The sequence below is a fragment of the Mesoplodon bidens genome (assembly GCF_964165515.1).
Source record: "Mesoplodon bidens genome assembly, chromosome: 3".
Lineage (NCBI taxonomy): Eukaryota > Metazoa > Chordata > Mammalia > Artiodactyla > Ziphiidae > Mesoplodon > Mesoplodon bidens.
This window is the reverse complement of record NC_138178.1, coordinates 178,638,753-178,664,431: the sequence shown is the minus strand read 5'-3', so window position 1 is coordinate 178,664,431 and position 25,679 is coordinate 178,638,753. Positions and strand designations below refer to the sequence as shown.

Genomic DNA, 25,679 nt, shown 5'->3' with positions numbered 1-25,679 from the left:
GGAGCCGCTAGGACTGGGGCATCACCTTAAAGACGGGTGTGAAAGATGCCTCTGCCCTCGGGAGGGGAATGCCCCCGAGTGGGTGTGGGAGGGGCCCTGATGCACACACTTCAGTCCTCAGGGTCTCCGGTTCTTGCGGTGCGGGAAGAGCTGGGCCTACAGGATGGAGCGACCCAGGGGACAACCGCGCACTTGCAAAGCAGAGACTGAGGCGTGCCCGCGGAAGTCGGCTGTGAGGGTCAGCAGAGCTGCGGCGCCGCCCACAGCCCAGGGCAACTAGACACCCAGGCTGGCCTGTGGTCCGGCTGAAGGCAGCTGCGGCCCTCTCAGAGCCACCTCCTGCGACCAGGTGGGTCCCAGGAGGTGGGGCCGAGCCACGCTGCCGCTGCCGGGTCTCTGTCCCTCCGGGTGACACCTGGGGCTGGGGCTTCTGTGTGCTCTCAGGTCAGTGGGCCCCATGGGCCCTGACAGGATGGGCGCCTGGCCACCGCACAGTGCCCGCCCCTGCCCGCAAGGCGGGCAGGCCTCCCGGGGCTGGTCCTCGGCCGGCCAAGGTGCTGGACAGAGTCTGGAGGAAAAGGGAGGTGCCAGTGGGGTGGTGGGGCAAGGAGGGAGAGAAGAGGAAGGGAGCGGGGAGATGGCACCCTGGGGGAGCGCTGGCCACATCCTCCCTGGGGTTGGCCTGAAGAGGCAGACTCTTAGGGGGACCTGGCAGGACAGGGTGCTGGGCCTGGGCCCCGGAGGGCAGGGGTCACAATGGAGCATGGGGTCAGGGCTAGGGGTGAATGGACACAGGCCCTGGGACAGAAGGCGGGCATGGGGGACGGGGACAGGAAGATGAGCCGCGCACCCTGGGAGCGGGAGAGCGGGCGCAACAGGGACCTCCCCTGTGTGGGGGGGGTCATTCAACAAGGCCCACCTGAGCACACGCTACGCGGGGGAGCAGGGGCACGGGCTCTGCCGTGGGGTCAGGCTATGCTGGGACACCGAGGTCAGGGAAGGCGTGCTGGGGGGGTGAGGAGGAGCCCCCGTATCCCGACACCCCTGGATTTCGTGAGTGACGAAACAAGTGACATTTCAGAAAGTTCACGGAAAGCTGGTTTTGCAGATGTTTTTATACACAGGCTCGCATTGACAGGAAGGTCTCACGATTAATGCCCCCCAGGGGCCGGGGGGGGCCGGTCTTCCCAGGCCCCCCAGTCGCCACGCAGTGGAGGGTGCTGAGGGTCCCCCAAGGCCCCGCTCCCCGCTGCTGCCCCAGGAAAGCTGGCCAGCACCTGCGCCCAGCCCCAGAAAAAAGACCTCAGCCCACTCAGCTCCGGAGCCTGGGTTCCAAGTGGTGGGGGCAGGGCCTCGGGGGGGGGTGGGGTGGCGGGGAGACGAGGCTGCAAAGAGCACAAAGCCTCCGATTCCTCTTTGGGAGACTGACCACCCCCACGTCCCCCGTGTGGGATGCAAACCAGAGACGGGAGCCTGCGGCCCCGCTGCCCCGGAGCACTGGTGTCCCAGAGGAGCAGGGCGGTGTCTCCTTTAATCCAAATCCCCCGAGCGTCATTCAGCTGCGGGGAGGGGAGGGCAGTGGCAGGTGGCGGGTGGGGACTGGCTCCCCGATGACGGAACGCCACAGGGTCCCCAGGGCCCCACGTGGGCCAGGAGCAGGGCAAGGGCAGTCCCCACCGGGGGACTCAGCAGACCTTGGGGTCTGGAGACAGCTCCCCACCTAAGCAGGACCCCAGGCGGGTGGGCCCCTGAGCCCCTCCCTGGGTCCCTGGCTGGAGTCCAGCCAGGCAGCATGAGGGTCGGCGCTGGTGAGCCCCGAGGCGTCCGGCTCTAACTTTTCCCCACCCTGGGAGAGTGTAACTGCTACAGCCATGTTTGGGGGAACAGTCTTGCAATGTTACCTCTCTCCTTTTCTATTGCAGTAAAATGTATACAACATGAAATTTACCACCTTCAAGGAACCAGTCCAGGGGCATCAGGCACATTCACACGGTTGTGCCACCATCACCACGTTCCGTAACTCTTTTCATTTTGTAAAACTGAAACTCTGTCCCCATTCAACACTCACTCCCCTCCCGTCCCCCAGCCCGCGGCCCTACCTACCATCCTACTTCCTGTCTATGAATCCGACTGCTCTAGGGACCTCATACGCGTGGATCACACGTGATTTGTCCTTCTGTGACTGGCCCATGTCACTCAGCATGTCCCTCCAAGATGCAGCCTGTGTCAGGACCCCTTCGTTTTCAAGGCTGGGTCATCGTCACCATATGGACTAAGCACGGTCTCAGCTCATGTGAACTGTGCTACTAGGAACACGGCGGGGCGGGGGGAAGGGATGTCTCTTGGAGGCCCTGCTTTCAATTCCTTCAGGGTACGCACCCAGACGTGGGATTGCTGGGTCCGGGGGCCGTTCTAGCCACTGTTTTACACAGGAGATGCACCAGTTTACATTCCCTCCAACAGTGCACAAGGCTTGGTTTTAACTTCTGATTAAAAACCTCTGCTACGGTGGTTAAGACTCCACTCCTCCAATGCAGGGGACACTGGTTCCGTTCCTGGTCGGGGAACTAAGATCCCACATGCCACAAGGTGCGGCCAAGAAGAGAAAAACAAAAACAAACGAAAACCTTTGCTAAGTGGGGCTCTTCCTCAACTGGGCTCCCCAACCCTAAGAGGAAGGCAAGGCTGTCTCACCCAACTGCTCCGGGCCCACCAAGAGTGCGGGGGCCGCACAGCGGGACCTCACCCCCTCCCTTGCTCAGCCCCCTCAAGACGGAAGCGACAGGACCAGTCAGAAACAAAGACATCTGAGGAGGGGACTGTCCCCGCCTGGGCCCACTGCCTGCCGCCGAGGGAGGCTCTGCGCGCTCTGGCAGGGCAGCGACCTTCCCGCGTGGCCTGCGGAGGGCACCTCTCGGCCGCCCTGTGGACAGAGTGGACAGGGCCCAGGGCCCAGGGCAGTGGGAGGACCGGCGCCGGGTGGGGGCTCCTTCCTGAAATAGCGCCAGGACACGGCCTCTCCACAGGCGGCGCCCGTCACTGAGCTGCCGGGGCTCCCGCAGGATCTCTTCTGCCACCTCTGTCCACCTCCGTCCACCTCTGTCCGCCCCTGTTTCCGCTCTGCTCTCCGCGACAGCTGCTCAGCTGGCACTTGGCTCCTGTGCCGAGCCCGTCCGCGTCTGCCGTCCAGCTGGGCGTTCCGGAACGTTCTTTCACCGGAGCCTCCTGTCCCCGCCCCACGGGTGCGGGGCTGTGCTGTGGTGGATGCTTCCTGCTGACCATCACTCTGTCGGACCTGGCTGCCGGCGTCTGCTCGCATCCAGAGCAGGCACGAGGAGGGCTCCGGGCTCTGGGCTCCGCCCCGGAGTCTGTGCCTCCGCCCTTTGGAGAACCTGAGGTCTGGGCCTGTCCTTGGCGTTCCCTGCAGTGGGCCCGACCTGGTGGACCTGGGCTCCCGCCTGTCCTCCTCCTCCTCCTGGGCCTCCTCTCAGGTCTCTGGCCACTCCTGGTCTTGCTGGCTTCAGAAGGAGGCAGGAGTGCCCGTCTGCACGCCAACCACCATCTCAGCCACCTTTGCCCTTCTTGACATTTTCACTCTAAAATGAAAAGTTCCAGCCCAACGTGCAGTCCTTTCCAAAACACGGCCAGTTCCCTCCTGACTGCCCAGGGGCCGATCCCAGGCCCCCCACCCCGGGCTCTACCCATCTCCTGGAAGCCCCTCAGCCTCCTCTCCACCTGACCAGCCCCCCGGAGGACACTGTACTGTCCTGTGGCTGCCAGCCAGTGTGGAGGCGCCTCTTAGAAAGAGCTCAGTGACTGGCTCTGTCCAGCCTCCGGGAAGGCCCTAGAGACCTCCTGCACTCCCAGCACAGGGTCCAGCACTTGGGGCCTGGCCCCGCCCTGCTGACTGGCGCCTCAACATCAGGGAGGTCCGTATCCCACCTCGTCCCACCTCACCACCCCCTCACTGATGGTGCTCAGGTGGGAAGTGTCTGTCCCAGATCACCGTGCATCCCCTTAAGCAGGGCTGAGTTCCGCAAGGATGGGGCCAGGTCCGGGGCCTAGGACGGCACCTGGTGCACCCAGGTGCTCGGAGGAAGGGGGCCAGATGCGCCCAACCCAGTGGCTCCCCCAGCTCCGCGAGACACTAACTCTGCCTGAGACGGGAAATGTGGACGTTACTGCAAAGCGAACTCAGAGACGGGACAATGGATGCGGGAAAAGAGCCGCGATGCCGAGAGCCGCGATGCCGACGGAAGACAAAGGACTAATGTCCCAAGTACAAAGGCGCCTACAGAAGAGCAGCAGAAAGACAATCAACCCACAGAAACGTGGGCGACGGCGCAAAGAGGCGACTCGCAGGAGTGCAGACCCACAACCCACGGCGCCCTGGGGCTCCAGAGCCTTCCAGGGCCTGCGGGGCGCCGCCCGCCGCCTGCCACCCTGGCTTTTAAGAGGAAAAGTTCAAGCTCCACAGAAAGTTACAGCAAGAGTTCAGCAAACACCCCACCACCAACAACCAGGGACCCCCTCCCCACGGGCACCTAGGATTTGGGGGCGACCCGGCTGAGAGCCAGCTGGGGCACCAGGACGCTAATCGAGGGGCGTCGCCCACGGCGCCCTGTCCTCCTGCTGTCGAGCGCTACCGCCGGCCTGGCTGGTCTCCTCAGATCCAGAACCGTCCCTGGCCCCGCTCCTTAAAACTTCTCCCTACTGTAGTAAAACACGTACAATGTAAAACCGACCATTTTAGCCACGTTCAAGCATGCACACCAGGGGCATTTGGCACGTTCCCGATACTCCAGAACGGCTGTGTCAGCCCACAGGGGCCCCCCCGGCGTGTCTCTCCCGGCGGCGCTGCCCGCTCTGACGTTCAGGACAGGGGATCGCGCGTGTGGCTCCTCTGAGGGGTGCCCTGTCCTGGGTTCACCCACCCGGCAGGTGTCAGGACAGCACTCGGCCCTCTGGGCGGCCGCCGTGAACACGCGTGCGCAAGCGGGGCTCCAGCCCCTGTTCCTCTTCTTCTGAAAGAGTGATGTGCTGGCCACGTGGCGACGTGGTGACGTGGCCGGGCCTTTTGAGGGGCTGCAGACAGCCGCGCAGAGCGGCCGCCCTACTGCAGTCCTGCCAGCAGCACTCAGCTTGGGCACAGGGCGACCACACGGGCCACGAGGGGCTGGCAGGGCCCAGACCCCAGCACAGCGCGCAGCCCGCCACGCGCAAGGAGCGCGCCCCCCGGGTTTCCCGGGGCCGGGCTGGCCCTCCGAGGAGGACGATGATGCCCCCGTTTTCCTCCCGGCACCCAGGACATCAGCGGTTAAACTGGGGCCACGTGCAGGGCTGCCTCTGTGGCCCCACGTGCACTGGGTGTTCTGTGGGAGGGAGAACTAAGGGGCCTTCTGTCTCCAGGAGCTGACCCTGTCTGCACGGTCCTGCATCTGCCCCAGTGGGAGCGGGGGCCCTGCGGCGGCAGGTGGCCACGCGGCCCCCGCGCCCGGCCTGCCCCCACGCCGGGACGGGCCGGCCCACACGCGGCACCCTGGGGGCTCAGGCTCCAGGCCCACGCAGCTTGGCCACAGCAGGGCCGCAGGGCGAGGCTGGGGCACCTGGAGGCCTGGAGGGTTCTCAGGGGCAGAGCCGGCTGGGGGCCAAGGGCTCCAGTTCCACCCGCATCCCGAGCGCTGGTCACCTTCCTCCGGCAGCCTGAGGCAGCTGCCAGCTCTCACTGGCCCAGCTCAGCTTTCTCTGGTGATCGAGCCTTATCTGGACATGGCTGCTTCCTGCTAATCAGGAGAGAAGGTCAGAGGTGCCTTCTCAGCTTCCCTGCCAGCAGTGTGGGGCTGGGATGGCCCTGCAGGAAGCAAGGGACAGTCAGGCACCCAACACCAAGGCCGGGAGCCCTGGCAGGGGTCACTGTGAGCCCACCCTCCCGCCCCAGCAGAGGCCAACCTGCAACGGGGGCCAGGGCATGGGGAGGACGGGGCAGAAGCGCCAGCCCCTCCGAGGTAGTGGTGCGTGTTGAGTCAGAGGCCAGCACGGCCACACGCGGGACGAGCCGGCCGGTGGGTGGGCCGGGCCGAGCACGGGTACCCCGTAGAGGCCACATGGGCCAGGCGCCTGCAGAGAGCACCCTGTGTCCACAGCGGGGAGGGCCGCCCCGAGGGGGCTGGGCAGACAACACTGGGACACACACATAACCTCAACACAGGGCCCGGGACCCAGAGAGCTCCGGCCAGCCGGCCACGAGGCTGTTATACGTGGGAGCCGTCAGCCATCCCAGGACCCGGGCCTGGCCATCGGGACCTCATTCCTTGGGCCTGCTGGGCCTCTGTCCCCCGCCTCAGTGACCAGAGGCCCCGGGCACGCGGGCACACCTCACCAGCCACTGGAGGGGAGCCCCGCACTGTCCTGGTCACGAGGGAGACGGGGTCCCCTGGCGGGAAGGAGCCCCTGCCCAGCACTTTCCTGCGGGTGCGGCCCTTCCTCGGCAAGGGGCTTTATTTGGGTGGGACGGCAAGGCCAGCACAGGGAAGCTGGGTGCAGAGGACAGCCGCAGGCCACAAGCACCTCGGTTGGGCCGCATGCCCTCCTGCACAGCCTGCCGGCTGGACCGCACCACAGGGGACTTCAAGGACCAAGCAGTGGCCCCACTCAGCCTTGCTCCAGGCGGGAAGCTGTGGTCCGGGTGACTCACAGCCGGGACAGCAAGAGCCCAGCTGGCCGCAAGCCCTGCGGTCTGCCTGGACAGAGTGAAGGCGATGGTCTTCCTCCTGCTTCTGTGCCAAAATCTACCCATCTCCTGCCCCACTCCCAACCTCCCATGGGGCAGGGGGGGAGGGGGGGAGGGCACACCCGGGGGTGGCCCTGGAAGGAGGCGCCCCATTCCCCGGCTCCTTTAACATTCAGCTTTCCCAAGGGCTCAGAGAGACCACCCTGGCCTCACCCCAGCCCGGCCTGTCCAGGCACATCCCCAGGCCACACCAGCAAGGAGCCAGAGCCTTCTCTCTGGGGACCCCGAGTCCCCAGGCTCCCAGTCCAGGCAGCACAGTCCAGGGACAGGCGCCCACGAGGGCTGGCGGAGCGGGGCCCACGGTGACGGGAGAGCACCTGGGCCGCATGCGCTGACAAGCAGGGCCGCCGTGGGGCGCCGTGACGGGGCGGCCTCTGGTGGCCCCGCAGTGGGCAGGCTCACAGAAGGGAAGGAGCACGCCCTGCCGGGTGCGGAGTGTGGCCGTCGGGGGGAGTTCGGTGGCTCCAGGGTGTCAGACAACAGGGTGTCTGTCGAGAGAGCCAGAGCAGTCAGGGCGGGCGAGGTGGGACATGAGCCTCTGGTGTCTTACAGCAGGTGGTCTACAAGGACCCGACGAGCTCCGGGTCCCGGGCTGTGGGCACGCTCCACTGCAGGCCCACTGCCCACAGGCACCGGGTCTGGGGAGGGCACGGAGGGTAGCAGCCACATGCACCCTGGAAGCGTCTGTGAGGGGAGCGGAGTGTGTCCTGCCCCAGGTGCCCCTGAAAACATGGGGGCACAGCGGGGGCTACAGGCTACTGTTTCCCCCAAATCCATAGGCTGAAGCCCTAAGCCCCAATGTGATGCCGTCAGGAGGAGGGACTTCTGGGAGGTGATGAGGTCAGGAGGGAGGAGCCCTCGTGAACAGGGTTAGTGCCCTTGTACAAGGGACCCCAGGGAGCTCCCTCACCCTTCCCCCCAGTGAGGACACAGGGAGATGCCATCGATGAACCGGGACGCAGCTCCCACCAGACACCGGACCCGCTGGCACCGAGACTTTGGACTTGCAGCCCTCAGAACTGTGAGAACTCAATGCTGTCTGAGCTGCACGCCTGTGGCACTTTGCCACCCGCCTGAGCTGACGGTAGGGGTGGGGCTTGAGCCCCCGACAGGGCGCGTCTGGGACTGAACTTCTCACTTCGGAATCAAGACGCGCTCCTGGCCAGGGGTCACAGGGGCTGGAGCCCCGGGAGGAGCCCTGGACACTGGACCAAGGCCTCCACCTGCACCTCGTCCAGTTTGTGCCACGTGGCTCCCTGCGAGATGCCTCCCCCGGGAAGCCCGGGAGGCCCTGGGGGCGGAGCAATCCCACCATCTGAGGGCCGGGCGCAGTGCCCACCGGGCTTCGCCATGGCTGCTGCGGCCAGGAAAGGGTCGGCACAGCCAGGGCTTCTGTTCAGTGGCTCCTGTGTGTCCTGGGGGGCTGCCCGCATGGCCCAACCACGGAGCTGAGGGTGGCCCCTCATGGTCAGAACTGGCACTGGACGCTGCCGGGCGCGGCTCTCGCCAGGAAGGGCGACTGGAGACAGAGGAAGGGGAGCAGGACGTCCGACCGGACCCAGGTGAGACTTCCTCCAACGCGAGCTGGGCAGACCCCGGGTCCCAAGGAGGATGACATAGACATGTGATGATAAACGCGCCCGGACGCCGAATCCACAGAAAAGCACCTCCTAGCAACCAGAGAACACACGCCGCCCACAGGGGAACCACGGGCAGGCTTACCGCAAACTCGTCAAAACCACCAGAGGCCAGGGGACACAGCCCCAGAGGCCCCTCCGTCCCCAGGGTGCGAGGACCGAGCGGGTGCCTGGGCGGAGCGGAAGGCGTGTGGAGGCTGGCCCCCTTGTGAGGAGGCGTCTGGAACCGGGGCGCCGGGAGAGGGGTGCAGCACCCCGCTCGGTAAGGCCCTCGCTTGCTTGAGAGGGAGGGAGGGCTGCTGCTTTCCCGTCAACGCTGGGAATCCTCGCTTTTCAAGCACACGGTAAAGGAACTTGAAAACAGATTTCCTGGACGGGATAATAAAGAAAACTCAATCAATCTTCACCAATTTCCAAGGAGTAAGTGACCAAAAATAGCAGAGGAAGAGCAAAACAAAGGAAGAATGATAACAGAAACGTCACGCACTGGGCGGGCACGCGGCACCAGACGGGGCACAGAGCGGGATCCGGGTGAAGGGGACGGAGGTGATAAAAGGGCTAGTCACCAGGAAGCCAAACCATCACCGGGAAAGGGAGGAATGCTGCGGGTCCCAGCTGGGGGGCTGGCCGGGCAAGTCACAGAGGCCAGCGCAGGATGCGCCTCAGCTGGAACGGATGCCCCAGCCAGCGGAATCCCAGGAACCCCACGTCCCTCTTCCTCCCACCACGGACACAGCCTGCAGGCACCCCACCCCACCAGGGCCTCGTCCTGTCTCCAGGAGGCCCCACGCTCGGACCTCCTCTTGGACCGCTGCCCATCTTCCGGCCCACGTCCTCTAGCGCTGGACCCACTGTGGGTCACCCCAGGCCAGCCCCCAGCCGAGCACCCCATCTCCCTCCCTCTGGTCCCTCCTGGGGCACCCAGTTCACCAATATTCTGCACCTGAGACGCTGGACACAGCCCCGGAGAACCCCTGGCACCACCTGGCCACCCAGGTCCGCGACACGGACGTCCGGCCCCCAACCTTCTTGGGCCCCCCTCCTCCCTGGACCAACACCTCACATCCCCCCCCCACCCCACCTTGCTCCACTGCTCACTCTGCTGAGAGACACGGGTGACCTGAGGAGAGCTGCTTCTCACAGCAGCCAACACACGGCCATTCCTCCCGGTACCCCCCATCATGGCACCCGCCCGACCCCCCCACCAGCTGCTGCTCCCCCCTCTCCAGAGCAGGCTCCAGACAGGGTCCGTGCTTACCGCACACCTCAATCCCAGCAGCTGGCCCTCCTGGAAACGCTGGGTCTTGGGCCCTGGCTGTCTGGGACGTTCTATCCTCCGACCTCCGTGTGCCCCGGAGCCTCAGGTCCCTCTTCTCAGTCACAGCGCTGCCCTCCGTCTGGGCAGGCACTGGCCACACCAGGGCTGTCACCAGGTGAGGGGCAGGGTCACACTGAGGTCGGGCCAGCGATCAGACACCCAGCCCCCCAGGCTCGGCCACTCCCCACCATGGGCACAGCGGTCACCCTTGGGGGCCCCCGCTTCCCTGGCAGGAAGCCACCACTGCGTCTGCCCAGGTGGGTCCTGCCTCATGGCCTGTCCTCCACAGAGAGGCCCCGAGACCCCAAGACACAAGGGGGCGGGGTTGGTGCCGGCTGGAGCCTCCCCCCACCGGGTGCGGGTGCAGATGCTGGGGTTCACCCCGAGTCCCCTCTTCCAACAGCAGAGGTCCCGGCCCCACTTGGCGCAGCCCAAGGTCTCCTCCCTGAGACAGGCACCAGGGGCACCTGCTCTGCGGTAATGCAGCCGCCGTGGACCCAAAGGCTTGCTCTCAGTGAGGGCATACTGGGCCCCGCCAGTCCCCAGGGGACGCTGCAGGGGTCCCTGCTGTGCCCACACAGAGGGCCACCTGGACCGCGTCCAGTCATCGCGAGAAGCCCGCTGAGTGGTTACAGGCTCTGAGGAGCCCAGAAGGCTGCCGCCACTTGCCCCACCCCACACTGGTGCCCCCAGGGGATGCTCAGGCCCCCAGGCCCCTGATGCACTGAGCCACAGAGGCCGAGCCTGGGGGTCCAAGCACCCTAGACTCCCCCAGAGCTCCTGGAGGCCCGGGGTCCCCTCCTCAGCCAGGTCCGGGTCCCCAGGACGTCCAGGTGCCAGGAAGCAAACCTCGAACATCGACTGAAATGCCAAGTCAGGCACACGGGCGTGAGAGGTGAGGAGCGGGTCTGGTCGGGGCCCCGCAGGGAGGGGCTGCAGCCCGCCAGCCATGCCCAGGGCCCTGACAAACCACAGGGCACCTCCCCGGAGGCCTCTGCCCACCACCCGGCTCCACGGCCTTCTCCTTCACAAACCAGCGCACGGCAGCGCCACGGCCGCCCGCCGGGGAAGGGGGCGCGGGTCAGCCTCGAGAGGCCTCCTGGGGGTGGCCCACAGCCGGCCGAGCTAGCTCGGGAGGAAACAGCTGTGGAACATCCTAGCTTCACCTGAGTTAAGTTAACTCCACAGCAGGGGGAGGAAATTAAACTAGAGCCCTGGACATCTGTAATGCTCTACTGCTACGAGTTTCCGAATTTCCCTCCCGCAAGGCTCTGGGTCCGGGTGAACCTGACACCCTTTCTCTCTAGGTCAATAACATGCAAAAATGGGGCTTCCAGGCTGCGTGTCTCACTGAGAAAGGTTCTCATCTTCACTCTCCTCTTAAAGGGAATTGGAAAGACCCCCGAGTAAGAGGGGATCCCCGAGGAACTCTCTTCTAAACGGCCTGACCAGACACGTGTTCTTTTTATTCCTAACACAAACAGCTTAACTGGAAATCCCACTTATACTGTTGCCCACTGTGCCCTCCTTTAAAGGAGCTGGTTTTCTGCAGGAAGGCGCTGGGCTGGGGCCTACGCAGCCGCCCTCTCTTGCCCCACGGCCCATGCACACTGCCCCAGACACCTTCTCTGCAGAAGCACAGCAGCGCTAGGCGCCTATCTTGGGTACAGAGCACGTGCGGGATGGGATGCCCCAGCTTTCCAGCGACCGTCCCCGAGCAGCTGGTGTAGCAGCTGCCCCCTCCCCGAGGCCTCTGTGGTGGCGGCAGGGATGGAATGTCGGCCTGTCCACTGAGCCAGGCCCAAGGATCTGGGGGAGGGCGGCTTTTCTACCAGGCGTTGTCCCCTTTTCTCCAGGAGGCAGATGTGAAAGGGGACAGAGGTGTGGAGTTCTCTCCGCGGGTCGGGAGAGGCCTGGCTCAGCGTCCTGGCTGCACAGGGCCTCCCTACAGACTCGCTCCTCCCGCTGGGGAGGTGGGGGGGTCCCCATCTGTGCCGCACTTCTCCCCTAGAACGACCTTCACCATCGCCACAAAGCTGGCATGACACCGAGACTGTGGGTGACCCCAGCACGGCCCAGGGGCTCAGGTGCAGTGGTCCTACCCCCGACCCCGTTACTAATAAACAAACGTCTGAAGCCTTCGATGACCTGCCAGAGCCAAGCCCACAGGCGGGCGATGGCGAGCTGCGGCTGGGGGGTGGTGTGGGGGGAGGCATCAGACCCCCCCTGCCGCCCAAACCCCGATGGTCAAGGTCCCGTGTCCCCTGCGGGGACCTGCAGCAGGGCACCCCCGTCAGCTCTGCCCCGGCCGCTTTGGCACAAACCCAGGACAATGGCCTGCAGGGCAAGCACAGGGCCGTGCTCACACTGTGACCAGCCGAGGGCCCGAGGGGCGACTGGCTGGTGGGGAAGCCGGGTCCCTGTGCCGCTCGGCATCTGTGTACAGCCCACCACCCGCCTGACCCCAGGGGCGGTCCTTGGTTGGCCCTGATGGACCCAGACGTGTGTCTCTCCTGTGGCCTCAGGCCTTTGCCGCCGGACCCTCGGCCCGTCCCATGCCTCCTCCTCTGGGAAGCCCTCATTCTGAGTGGGGCCCCATGCCCACCCCCCAGCCGGCAGCTTAGTCTCGCCCCATTCTCACTCCTCTCCCGGGGGTGGGCGCCCAGCGCTTCATCGACAAGCCCAGTGTTTGGAAACATGCTCCCCACGCAGCTCATCTCCTGCCGGAGCCGGGCCGGCCAGGGGCACGCGGTTCGGGGTGTCGTGACTGTCACTCTCCACTAACTTGTCAAAGCGTGACAACCCTTAAGTCACGCTGCAACCAGTTAAAGCAGAAAGTCCGGAGCCCGAGCGGGAATTAGCAAGAGACAGCGTGTTCCTGGTGGGGTGGGGGCAAGCACAGCAGGGGCACAGCCGGGGGGGGGGGGACCCCATAGGGACCCTGACCGGGAGCCGGCAGCAGTGTCCTGGCCGTGGGCTTGGTCACAGGGGCCCAGAACCCAGGACAGGTCTTTGCAGCCAAAGCTCACCCTGCCCTCACTGCCTGGCGCATCCAGCCTGGACGGGTAGGGTGGGAGGGCCCTGGGCCACCGCAGAGCGTGGAATGGCCACGCGCCCTCCACTCCCTCCCGTGACCTGCCACAGGGCGCCTCCAGGTGGCTGTACCCAGCCGGCCCCTTGGCGGAGCTTGGGGAAGGAACCGAGGGGGCGCCCAGAGCGGCACCCACCAGGACGCTCGCCCCACCACGACACTTGTCCGAGGCACTGTCGGGCGCCCTGGAGATGCACTGCGTCTGCTCCCGGACAACAGGGACCAGCCCTGTGTGAGTCACGCCACCCCCGAGCAGGGGGGAGCCCCCACCCGGGTTCAGAAGCAGGGATGTGGGTGCTGGGTGCCAGGGGCCCCAGTGTGGTGACAATGTCCTCCGAGGCCTGAGGACACCTCCACAGAGCCACCAGCCCTCACACGGCGGCCCCTGAGGCCCCACACGCAAACTGTGCCGGAAAGGCTCATCCCATCCTGTCTGCATCTAAAAGTAGGAAGATCCTGACTGGCTGTGATCCAATAAAAGATGACACACCATCACTGCCGCGAGGTCGGCTGCAGGGCTTGAAAACGAGGCCGCGGTTAAGGGAAAGATGCCAGTGTCCCAGCTGTCAGGGATCCAGGGCTCCTCAGTAAGGGTCTCCCCGGAGCAGCATCACCACTGTCCCAACGGGGACGCATGCCCTACAGAGTAAAGTGGGCAAGGACGAGGGAGCCCAGCGCCAACTGGAGGAACACGCAGCCCGTGCAGGTGGCACGGGGCAGAGGTGGTTGGAACCCAGGCCGCCAAAGGCCACAGCCACGTCTGAGCAGAGGGCAGTGCCTCTGAGGGCCGACTCCCACCAACAGGGTTCCACCTTCAAGGGGGCAGAGACGCCCAAGCCCACGCTGCCCTCCTCGGGACTCACGGTGTGTGTAGGGCTGCACGCCCTGGCGGGGGGTGGGGGGAATCGCCCCACGGACAGTGGGAACGGAGCCAGCTGACGGCCAGCACGGGGGACAGGAGAGGTGCTTCCCCTCCTGCCAAGGGCAAGACCCGGGGTGTCTGCCCGAGGAGAAGAGGCCGGGCCAGGCTCCTCGGGACGCCTCCCAGCCGCTCCACTCTGTCCTGACCACTGGGGGGCGGTGGTCCTCACTGCTGGTGGACCTGAGCCGCCTGTGCAGACACTGCTTGTCCCGGTCCCTCTTTCATCCCTCCCCATCCTCTCCTGCCATCGGGACAAAGGTGCCCTGGGGCCAGGCCACCAGGAGCGTCCCTTCTCAGATGGGTAGCTGCCCTGGACCAGGGAGGCGTCGTGGTCTGGATGGGGTGATGAGGAAAGGCCGGTGGGGGCGGCAGGTCCCGGCTGACTGCCTCGCGTCTGGCAGGAAGGACAGACGCGCCCAGTCCTCAGCATCTCCCACCACCTTGTGGCTCCAGATGCGCCCCCAGGGCCCATTCTGGCCCATCCATGCAGAAGACCCCGGTCCTCAGCGTCTCCCACCACCTTGTGGCTCCAGATGCGCCCCCAGGGCCCATTCTGGCCCATCCATGCAGAAGACCCCAGACCTCAGCCTTGACCTCCAATGGGGAGAACTACCAGGCCAGCAGAGCTGGGCGCTCCGTGTCCACTGCTGCTGAGAAGGGGCTCCTGGAGAACACGCACGCCTCACCCTGTGAAGCACAGAACGCAGAGCGCTGCCCTCCTCCAGAGGCGGGTGGGGGCCGTGCGGGCTGGAGACGCTCCAGAGTAGAAAGTGCTTTACTAGAAACTCCGTTCTTCAGGACAGGGGTGTCCTCACCATGCATCACAGCCCTCTGCAAAGTCCTCCTTGGCTGAGGACACATCTGTGACAACACACCTCCAGGGCAGGAGGGAACTCAGCCTCCACATACACTCACTTGCTATTTTTAGGGCTACTTTCAGGGCCACTGTCTAACAACCACCAGAGCAGCCAGGCGCAGGCGGCTGGGGGGAGCCAGCAGCTCCCACACTCACCGCCCAGCGCAGCCCGGAGCCCAGAATACCCAGCACCAGCGGGAATGACGACTGCGAGCCAGTTCCCACCGAGACCGGAAGCTGGGGGCCCGGTCTGGAGTGTCTGATGAGACTCGGTCGTACTGGCAGGAGGACACACCGGACCGGTGGGGCCTGGGTGGAACAGCAGCTCCGGCCACTCAGCGTCAGGGGTGCGCCCCGTCCCGCCATCCCCTGCCCGCCTGCCCCTGAGCACCCCTATCTCTGTGATGGGTCACTCGGGCTCCTGAAGGACCCTGAAGATCCAACCACGATGCCTCCACGCGCCCGTCATTTCTCCCGACTGCAGAGCTACTCTCTGGAACAGTCCCCCAGCCCCACCCACCTGCTCCCAGATGCCCTTCCTCATCTGACCCTCCTGGGGCGGGGTGCCGGGCATGCTGGGGAGAGGGAGAGGGGAGCTTGTTGTGGAGCCCAGATCCCGGGCAGAGAGGAACAGGCAGCGGGGCGCCTGAGGGGCCCTACCTGGTTGATGGGTCACTAAGCATCACTTGAGATGACACCTGCCCCACGTGGCCACTTCTTTCCACACGAAAGCCAACTCGGGAAGACGGTACGTTTACAGCACTGCGCCCACGGAGGGCTACTGCCCGCCTCAACCCCTGCCGGAGGAGCAGGCCACCACCCAGGCGTGCACCGGGGCTGGGCACTGCCCGGCACAGGGCGGTCAGGGGGCGCTGAATGGAGCCGCGCTGACTGCAGCAAGGGGCTAGGCCTCCCCCAGAGATGCCCGGCCCGCAGGCCTGGATAGCTGAGGTCAGATGCCTCAGTCTCTCCCTCAACGCGGTTCTCATCCCTCAGAAGCTGCCGAGCCCCGAGCCCACTCTCAACCCCCCGTGCTGCCCTCCCCGCCCCGCCTCCCACCACCCACACGTCCAACCGGAGCTCAGCCTCCAACTAAACTCACACCCCCCAACAGATTGGCGACTTCCCCAGACCTCCAAACGAAGCCCAGGGTCCTGAACACGGCATCCTGTTCGACCACAGGCACGTGCCAAGTGCCACTCCACGCCCGCTCTGCCCACGGTGGGGGACGGCCGATCCCGCCTGCCCTGCAGACCCTCCTGCAGGCTGGGGTGCAGTGGGACGCGGACGCGCCTCTGCAGAAAAGAGGGCTGAGAACTGGCCGCTGAAACAGAGACGAGCAGAGACTGCCTGGTGGCCGGTCTCAGTGACATCAGAGGGAAGGGCTGCCAAAGGGCCGGTGTGTTCCGGAGGCGAGCAGACAGACAGGAAGAGGCAACCACTGCAGAGAAAGTGCCTGAGAACTTCCTGGAACTAAGGAAAATCACCAACCCACGAAGTCGAAAAGGCCAATGACCCCAACTCAGGCACACAAGAGAAACCCTCACCTGGGCACAGCACAGAGGTGACTGCAGAGCCACTAGGGAGAAAGGACAGACCTTCCGGCCAATCACGGCTGACTGACACTGACCTCTCAACAGCAGAACCGAGAGCCAAGTCGGGGGAGATGCTGCCCGGGACCCCACAACCGGGAGGACACCCTCCAGGACGAGGGTAAACGTCTTCAGATACACTGAAAGAACAGTTAGTTATCTGCAGATCCTCACTGAAGAAAACCCTAAGGACGCATTTTCTGACACAAGGAGAAAAATGATTCCGAGTCCTGAGATACAAAAAGAATAAAGAAAAGAAAGTGGTGAGGGCTTCCCTGGTGGCGCAGTGGTTGAGAGTCCGCCTGCCGATGCAGGGGGACACAGGTTCGTGTCCCGGTCCGGGAAGATCCCACATGCCGCGGAGCGGCTGGGCCCGTGAGCCATGGCCGCTGAGCCTGCGCGTCCGGAGCCTGTGCTCCGCAGCGGGAGAGGCCACAGCAGTGAGAGGCCCGCGTACCGCAAAAAAAAAAAAAAGAAAGTGGTGAGAGTTTTGAGATTAATCAAGTATTAACAATATAAAGAAAAAAACAATATAAAGTAATAATAACCTCATATGGTCTAAAAAAGAAGACAGTTAAAATAGTCTAAACAAAAGCATGTAAACATGAAAGTGTTGGGTCACAATAATGTGCTCTAAGGTCCCGGTGTTTTTCAGGAAGAGAATTTACAATTAACTTTACAATGTAACAGCAAGTGTGCGATTTGCAATTTATATGGTAACCAGTGAACAAGTGGAAGTTGTGAGAAGTTTCAAACTAAGAGAAAGGGAAATAGAATAATTAAAAAAACGCAAAATAAGGTATGACAGAAAAGAGAAACAAATGTAAAAAATGTAGGACAATAATAAGCACAAAAATAAAATGGTAGACATGAACCCAAATATCAGTAATTTAGATAAAGGACAACAGACTGAATGTCCTAGTTAAAAAATAAAGATTGTCAGATTGAATGAAAACGAAATCTAGTTTGTGCCAAACAACCAAAGATACATGTAACCTGTAAAGATACAGGAAAGTTTAAAGAAACAAGGTGGGCAAAGATATGACAGGCAAATACACCCAAAAAGAAAGCTCAGAGAGCTACACTGTTACCAAATCTTTGCTCTGGTGAAAAGCACTGTCAGGGGCTTCCCTGGTGGTGCAGTGGTTGAGAGTCCGCCTACCGATGCAGCGGACACGGGTTCGTGCCCTGGTCCGGGAGGATCCCACATGACGCGGAGCGGCTGGGCCTGAGCCATGGCCGCTGAGCCTGCGCGTCCGGAGCCTGTGCTCCGCAACGGGAGAGGCCACAACAGTGAGAGGTCCGTGTACCGTAAAAAAATAAAAATAAACAAACAAACAAACAAAACAAAAAACAAAAAAAGCACCGTCAGGTCAGGAGTGAGACACGCTGAACAGTTCAAACACCGGGAGGGATTGCGATTCTAAACAGGATGTACCTAATGACAGAACTCCAGGAGAAACAGACAAAGCCAAGCATGACCTAAAGGGACAGGTATCAAACATGACATTGACAAGTGCCAAACCCATGACCCTTTTCAGGACAGACAGGACGTGTATGAACACTGACTTCAAACAGAGCCACAGAGTAAGTTCCAAAGCATCGTAAGGACCTGGTGTCATACTGACCACCCTCTGTGACACCAACATAACTAAGTTAGAAATGAACAATGGAAAAAAAGAGAAGAAATTAATTCGGCAATGGAAAAGTAACTAAGGAAAACACCATACGTTCGGATATTAAGAAACTTTGAAATATCCCATCATGCCAAAGAGAGAATAATGGAAATTTTTTAAAAGATTTTTAAACGGAGAGATTTTATATATAAAAGCTTGTGAAACGCAGCCAAAGCATTACTTATTTTGTATTTATAAAATCTTACGTGAAAGGAAAGGAGGAAAAATAATGAGCTATTTATTTTAAGAAATTAGAGCATCCAAAAAATCAATTAATTAATTAATTTAAAAAGGGCTTCCCTGGTGGCGCAGTGGTTAAGAATCTGCCTGCCAATGCAGGGGACATGGGTTCAAGCCCTGGTCCGGGAAGATCCTACATGCCACGGAGCAACTAAGCCCGTGCGCCACAGCTACTGAGCCTGTGCTCTAGAGCCCGAGAGCCACAACTACTGAGCCCACGTGCCACAACTACTGAAGCCCACGTGCCTAGAGCCCACGCTCCACAACAAGAGAAGCTACCGCAATGAGAAGCCCATGCACCACAACAAAGAGTAGCCCCTGCTCGCCGCAACTAGCGAAAGCCCGTGCACAGCAACGAACACCCAACGCAGCCAATAAATAAATAAATAAATCAGAACAGGAACATAAAAATAAAAATAAAGAGCATAAGCGGAAGGAAATAAAGATACGAATATTCATTTTTTAAAAAAATGATGAACCCTTGGTGAGATAGATCAGAGTGTGGATGTCCACATGCAGAAATAGTCAACACCAGGAATTAAAAGGGGACAGCTCTAAAGGTCCTGCAGACATGGAAAAAAAAAAAAGAATATTAGGAACAACTTTTTGCCAAAAACTTGAAAATCTGGATGAAATGGACAAATTCCCAGAAAACTATATTTCCGAAACTAACTTAAAGTGGGGGTGCGTGTGTCCTACAATCATTAAAGAAATTGAGCCAGAAGTTACACTTGCCCCAAAGCAACTTCAGGCTCAGGTACTGCACTGGTGATTTCTCCCACACATTCAAGGAACAAACAATTCCTGTTTCACACAAACAATACCATGCAACAGCTCTTTCTGCAGGATATCTTGGCACCAAAATCTGATAAGGGCAGTAGATGAGCAGGAGATTACAGACCCTAGACAGAGATGCAAAAGTCCTAAGCAAAATCTAAATCTCAGTCTACCCACGTACAGGAAGGGGAACATGGCGTGACCACGCTGGCATTTTTCCGAGAGTGAAAGGTTAGTTTAATGCTAGAAAATCCATTGACGTAATTTACCGCATCAGTCGTTGAAGGAGAAGGACCGCGTCAGGCTCTTGATTATACCCGACACCCACGCACAACAAGTGCAGAGTGAGACCCCAAGGAGAAACTATCGTGCAGCCACCAGAATTGCTGGAATTGAAAAGATGGTAACACAGAACGTACACAGAACGTGCACAGAACGGCTGGCGGCCATGGAAGGGGGGGTGCCACCACTTCGGAAAGCCGGCAGTGTCTTCATAGTTGACACACCCCCGCCTCCCCTGCGACCAGCCATCCTGAAGAGAAGAGCAAACGCGGCCCAAGCCCCGGCCCTGGATGGCCACAGTGGCTCTGAACACATCAGCCCCAAAGGAAATGACCCCAACACCCACCGGCCGGAGCAGGTTCAAACCACGTGCGGATGCCACCAACGTGGAGAGGGAGCCGCGGGGCTGCCGTGGGCGATGCCCGGGTCACCTGGCCGGTGGGGGAGCCTGGCCCCGAGCGCTCGACACTCATCCGCGGGTGACGGAGACATCCCCGTCCTGCGGGCTGTGGCGGACCTGGGCACGCGGCCGCCAAAGCTCACACTTCCGGCTGAAGGCCCTTCCGCGAGTGTGAGCTCACCCCCCGTGGCCGGCAGAGGACGCCAACAGGAGGACGTGGAGGAATGCGAATGCGCAGTAAGCCTGTGAAAAGATGTCCGACCCCGTGAAATTAATTCATAAGCCTCGACGGGAAGGAAAATTAAGGGGCAAGTGCAAGGGTCCAAAATGCCCCAGACCGTGCTGAAGCTGGGGGGCGGGGGTGGGGGATGGAGGCTGCTTTGTGAATCCCAGCAGAGGGGCAGGGATAGGAAGACGCCAGGGCCGGGGGTCACTGGGGAGGGGTGCTGTCCACCCTCGAGGAAACCCACGAAACCGAGCCTGCCTCTGTCACAGCCCCGTGGGCCTGGCACCAGCTCCTGGGAAGAGCAGAGAGCTCTCCCGCCACCACCAGCAAGGACAGACCACAAGACAAGACCAAGGCCAACGCTGGGTGCGCCTCAGGAGGCATCACAGACCTCGAAAAGACAGCCAAGAAGCGTGCATCACCAGAGGAGGGTGGTTTCAACACATTGCCGAAAACGGATTACCAGTCCCTAAAAGTTGCTGAGACTCAAGTAGGGGGGAAAAAAAAGGAGAAAAAATTGGCAAAAGAAATGAATAGGAATTTCGCTGATGAGGAAGTACAAATGGCCTACATCAGTAATCAGAGAAATTCAAATTAAAACCACAATACCATTTCACACCCACCAGACTGGCAACAATTGAAAGTCAGGCAGTGCTGGCAAGAAGGCAGAGCAGTGGGGATGCGGGGGGGTGGGGGTGGGGGTGGGGGCCGGAGCTGGCATAACCGCTCCGGGAAGGCTGCTGGTGGTGACGCCCAGCACACGCCCCCCAAACCCTACTGCCGGCGGCAGAGGGCCAGTGCGAGAATGCCCGCCCACGGGGTGCATTCTTAACTGACCCAAACCTGTGGACAGCCACAGGTCCCCCCACAAAGCAGAGACACGTGCTGCTGTCTTACAGGGAACACCACGCCGCAGGCACAGCCATCAGCTCGATGCCACTCAGAAACTTAGAGACCAGGCAAGAGGAGACGTGCAAACGGACAGAGAGTGGGATCCCTTCTACATAAAGTCTCTGAGCGGGAGGAACGAAGAACAACCTATCCAAGGAGGCCTGATCGGGGGTCCAAGCGGGGGACCCGCAGCACCTCGCGGGGAGGGCCGCGCCGGGGCGCAGAGGGGCTGCTCTGTACGTCCGACCCGGAGCTCTGCGCCTGCCCACCCCGACGGCTGCTCAGCCCCACGCCTACAGAGCAACCAGCCAGGCCCCACCCCCCGCGCCCCACCCAGGCAGTGCCGTGGACTCCCGGCACCTAGCGCTGCACGGCCCCGCCCCCACCCTCCCCACACACCCACCCGAGTGGGCTTCCTACACCAGCTCCGCGGGGGGCCGACTGAGCCCCTCGACCACGCAGCCCCTGCCCACCTGCCACCTCCCTCACCTCCCTCTGGTCAAAACTTCGGTGGTCTTTCGGGGCACCCCCGGAAGCGGCTGAAGAGGTGCAGGAAGGGGGGCAAGCATGCCCTTAGGGAGCGCCGTGGGGAGGCAGCCAGCGCGGGGTGTGTGTGTGTGTGTGACGATGCAGGGGTGACAGACAGGAGAAGCATGGTGGGGAGGGTCCAGGATGACCCTTGCCTGTGGCGCCCGACACTGGGCCAAATGCCAAAACGGGAAGTTGGAGGGGGTGGGAGGCCAGGCCTGGGGAGGTGCCCCTGAGACTTCCCAAACAAGAGGCAAGCAGGTGGGTCTCCCGCGGACACAACACTCTCCCAAAGCCCCACACAGGTCTGGGAGCGCCCATCCTTCCCACTCGGCACAGCCAATGCCCTGAGCCACCAGCCTCATGCTCGGGAGCGCAATCCTGGCACCCGGCACCCTCTGCGTCCCCAACACCTGGCTCGCACACCTGTTGAAGGAGCCGTGGCAGAGCGCACCCCCCTCGGTACACACTGGCCACTTCCTCTGGTCCCGCCAGGGGATCTCCCCAGGGAGAGCTTTTCCCTGCCCCACCCCCCCTGCAGCCCTTGTGGCCTCGTGTCCATTCCAGAACCAGGCCCTGGTGTGAGTTTGTCTCTCTTCCCCCTCAGCCTGGGAGCTTCCTCAGCAGGGACCACTGAATCAGGAAAAAACCCGCAGAGCTTCAAGCTGGCAGGAGGAGCAGGGAAGCGACAGGCCTGAGTAGAGTCGGGATGGCCATGGCGCTGTCCTGTGGGTGAGCCTCGTCCAGCTGTACCGCTGGGGACAGGGCACTTCCCCCCAAGTGGAAAGGGCAGCGTCTTTTGCGATGGCAAATTTAACAGTATGATGTAAGGAGCAGTGTTTATGTACAAGGAAGTCCCTAAATTACACAGCACAGTGCAAACAGGCAAGGGGCAGATACCCCCCGCCAGAAGGACAGAGGGAGTACGGCCAGACCCTCAAAAGGACGAAGGATGAAGGAATAAAATTGTGGTCCCAGGTCCCAGGTCTGTGTGTCCTCTGGACACTGCGTGCCCTGAGTGACTCCCAGGCCACTCAGGCTTGACAGTGTGGCTGGACGCAAAAGGAAATCTATGGTACCCGGTGGAGAGAGGAGACACCCTGAGTCAACTCCACCGTCACCGCATCGGTAGGCAGGTGCAACGAGGCCGGTTGGGAGCCAACCAGGTGTGCGCCTCGGAGCCTCGGGGGACCGCGGGGCCTGAGAAACCCGGGGCCACTTCCTCCGCTACACGGGACCAGGACCTCAGGGACCATCCACGCATCAGGGGTTGTCCGCACGGAAGGCGCGTGCCCGAGGTGGTGCGCAAAGGCGACGGCCCGGGGTGTGGGTCCCGAGTGGGGATCCCGGAGTGAGCGGTTTCGGGTGCACTGTCCCGGGTGGGGGCCCCGCGTGCAGGTCCGGGGTGGCCGGTCCCGCGTGCAGGCCCCGGGTGGGGACCCAGGCGCGAGGTCCCCTGTGGCCGGTCCCGGATGGCCGGCAGGTGCGCGCGGGAACAAAGCGGCAGGCGGGCGGCGGCGTACCTGGGCACGCAGCTGGGGCTGGAGCCGTCCACCTCCCAGGTGGCGAACAGGTTCATAGGCACCGGCGTGTTGAGCGCGGCGGGCGCGCCGGCCAGGCCCAGGCGGCCCCGCTCGGCCATGGCGCCGGCCCCGCCGCTCCCTCGGCGGCCTGGGCTGCGGCCGGGCCGCGGACGCGCGGCGGGCGGGCGGGCGGGCCGGGCGCGCGGAGGGCGGCGGCGCGGTCACATGGCTGCAGGGCGGCGGGGACAGCCGGGCGGGCGTCGGACAAGCCCGCGGGCGGCGACCAGGCTGCGGCCGCCCCGCCCCGGCCGCGCGCGCCCCCACCGTGCTCCCCCTCCCCCGACCGCGCCGCCGCCGCTGATTGGCTGGGCGGGCGCGCGCTCGCCGCTTCGGGCCCAATCACGGCCCGCGGAGGGCTCACCGGAAGTGAGATTCGCGCGCCCCCCTCGAGCCGGCGCCCCAGGAGGCGCCCCAGCCCGCTGCCCGCGGGAGCGCGCGTCCACGCCTGCGCACAGGCCCCGCCCAGAGCGCCGCGCCCCGCCCCCCGGGAGAGGCAGGGAGGGGCCAGAGAGACCGCAGGGTCCGCCTATGGCCCTGTGTCCCGCGAGCCCCCCAGGAGCACTTATTGTCCCCCTGTATCCCCCGGGCCTCTGCGCGTCCCCGACCCCCAGTCCTACGCCTCCTCAGAATCTTCCCGCCCCCCCGCGCACTCCGCGTGTCCCCCGGCGCCCTCCAGTCCCATGCCGGCCCCCGGGTCCTCCGCACCGACTCCTAGACCACCGGGCCCCCGCGCCTCTCGTGTCCCCCGGAGGCTTGCCCATCCTGCGAACCCTCTTTGTCCCCCCACCGTCTCCTTGTACCCTCCCCCCGCGCTGACTCCCTTGGCGGATCGCCCGGGTGGGGCGTGAAGCAGGAGGACCAGGGTCGCGGGTGGCACAGACCCATCAGCGCCCCCCAAGGAGTTCCTCCCTGCGGGCGCACCGGGGCTCCACACAGGCTCAGTGTGCAGACTGGTCCTCCATAAATCCCCTCTGGAGTGTCCTCTTTCTGCCTGAGCCTCCTTATTATCCAGCAATGCCCTTTCTGCGGTTTTTACACATGACAATGGAGAACAAATGTCTGGGGGCAGGGGTGGCTCCTGGCCATGGGGCTCACAGTGAATTTGGGGATCCAGGCAAGTAGGAGGCAATGACCAGAGCTACCCCATTGGGCCCATGGGGCAGGGAAGGTCAGAAAAGGCCCTAGAAAAGAACATCTAGTTTTGGGGGCCCAAGGAGGGGTCCCCTCCCCCCATCCTTTTGGCGGTGGTTCTGATCAGTCACCAGATCCTGCTGCTGAGATTTAGGAAAAGCTTTTCTGGCATCTCTTCCGTTTCTTTGTAGCCACAGTATTCACAGTTGCTTTTCTCTCTAGCTGCTGTCTGTGTCTTGTTGTCTACTGAAAGAAGCCCAGCCCAAGCAAACGGACTTTCTTCCCTCACCCTTGGGGTTTACAATCCAGTGCCCCGTTAGCTCTTTCTCCTGCAGAGGACCCCATGCTGGCTCCTTCCTTTGTAAGAGCTCAGCATCCAGCTCTAACTCCCTATCTGGAGCTGCAAACAGCTGTGGCTGCTTAAAGCCAGGGTGGCATTTTGGAGAGAACAAGAGAATCTGTGTTTCCCACATGTTCCTGCGCCTTTAGGGTGGTACAGCTGAAAGGCACGCGGGGCTGTCTGTCCTCAGCCAGCTGACTGGGTATTGTCTTACATCGCTGCTCCGGCCAGGCAGAGTGCCTGTGGGTCTCATACCTCTGAGATGGGGGGAAGGAGAGGTCCGGAGAACGGGCACCAGCCCCCTGTGAGGACAGGGGCCCAGTGACCTCGGCGTTTGGCGTGCTGCGGTGCCGGACGGCGAGAGGTGCGGTGGCGTCAGATGAATGGGCCACCTGACACTTTGTGTCTGTGTGCGCTGGCATCTCACCCAGGAGAGGAGTATACCTAGGGGTCAAGTGAGGAGATGTGGGGTGACTAAGCCATACACAGGGGGGCTTGACACCAGCTGCCTGTACAGTAGAGCTGTGCCCTTCCTCGGTACCAGGGACCACTGTGAACCCTTCATGGTCTGGACAGCCCTGTTCCATCCCCAATTCACAGACGAGGAAACTGAGGCACCCAAGGGTATGCAGCCCCTAAGGGGAGGGGCCCTGGTGTGGGCTCACACAGTCTGGTCCAGAGCTGTCCGGATAAGCACGACGGTGGAAATGCTTAAATCTTTCTGCGAGGCAGGGAGGCAGAGACTGGAAACAGGCTGTGTGCCTGTTTTTATTTGTTCCTTTTTTAAGGTAGGACCATATGGACACCACAGTGTTAGTGGTGGTGAGATGGAGTGGACAGGTATCACTTTGTGATCAGAGTCACCTTTTTGGCCAGAACCTCTTACATGCATTGCCACCCTCTGTGTTTGAAAATGACTCTGGATTGTGTGTCCCAGGATGAGCGCCCTGAAAGCTGGGAGGATGCCCCTCCACATGGCACAGTGTGACACATACTTCCCCCCACACACACCCCGTAAATGTTTGGAGGACATCTGTTCTTTCCGATGGCTGTTTCTTTAGAACAGGAACTTGGTTAAAGAGGACCCTCTCTGGACAACTGGTGTGGCATGGTTGGGGATGAAGCTGGAGGAGAGGGTTTGTCTAGAGCGCTGAGGTCCCTGGAGGGCACCCTGAAACCCTTTGCTGAGGACCTGATAGTGCGCCACCTGCCTGCCAAGTTTTTCAAACGCATTAAGGCCTCGGCTTTCCAAACGGGGCGGTAGAACGGCCGCTGTGTTGAAGCCCCCCGACTCCCGGTAGATGGGACGAGGTGGAGGCTGGCAGCTCCTTCCCTGCGATCCCACCCATCGTCGCTGGGGGGCCCTGCGCCTTCAAGTCCGGGCTCTCGCGTTTCGACT

The 25,679-nt window shown here is 62.3% G+C and overlaps 1 protein-coding gene across 3 annotated transcripts in view; it reads right to left on the bottom strand.

Moving 5' to 3' along the window:
* PACS2 (phosphofurin acidic cluster sorting protein 2) overlaps positions 1-22,906 on the bottom strand; it is a 63,021-nt gene extending 40,115 nt beyond the window's left edge. For all 3 annotated transcript variants that reach the window (XM_081230360.1, XM_081230361.1, XM_081230362.1), the window contains exon 1: positions 22,750-22,906. In XM_081230360.1, the coding sequence (XP_081086486.1) occupies positions 22,750-22,868 (119 nt within the window). In that variant the 5' untranslated portion in view covers positions 22,869-22,906. The remainder of the gene's footprint in view (positions 1-22,749) is intronic.
* Positions 22,907-25,679: the final 2,773 nt, after the last annotated feature.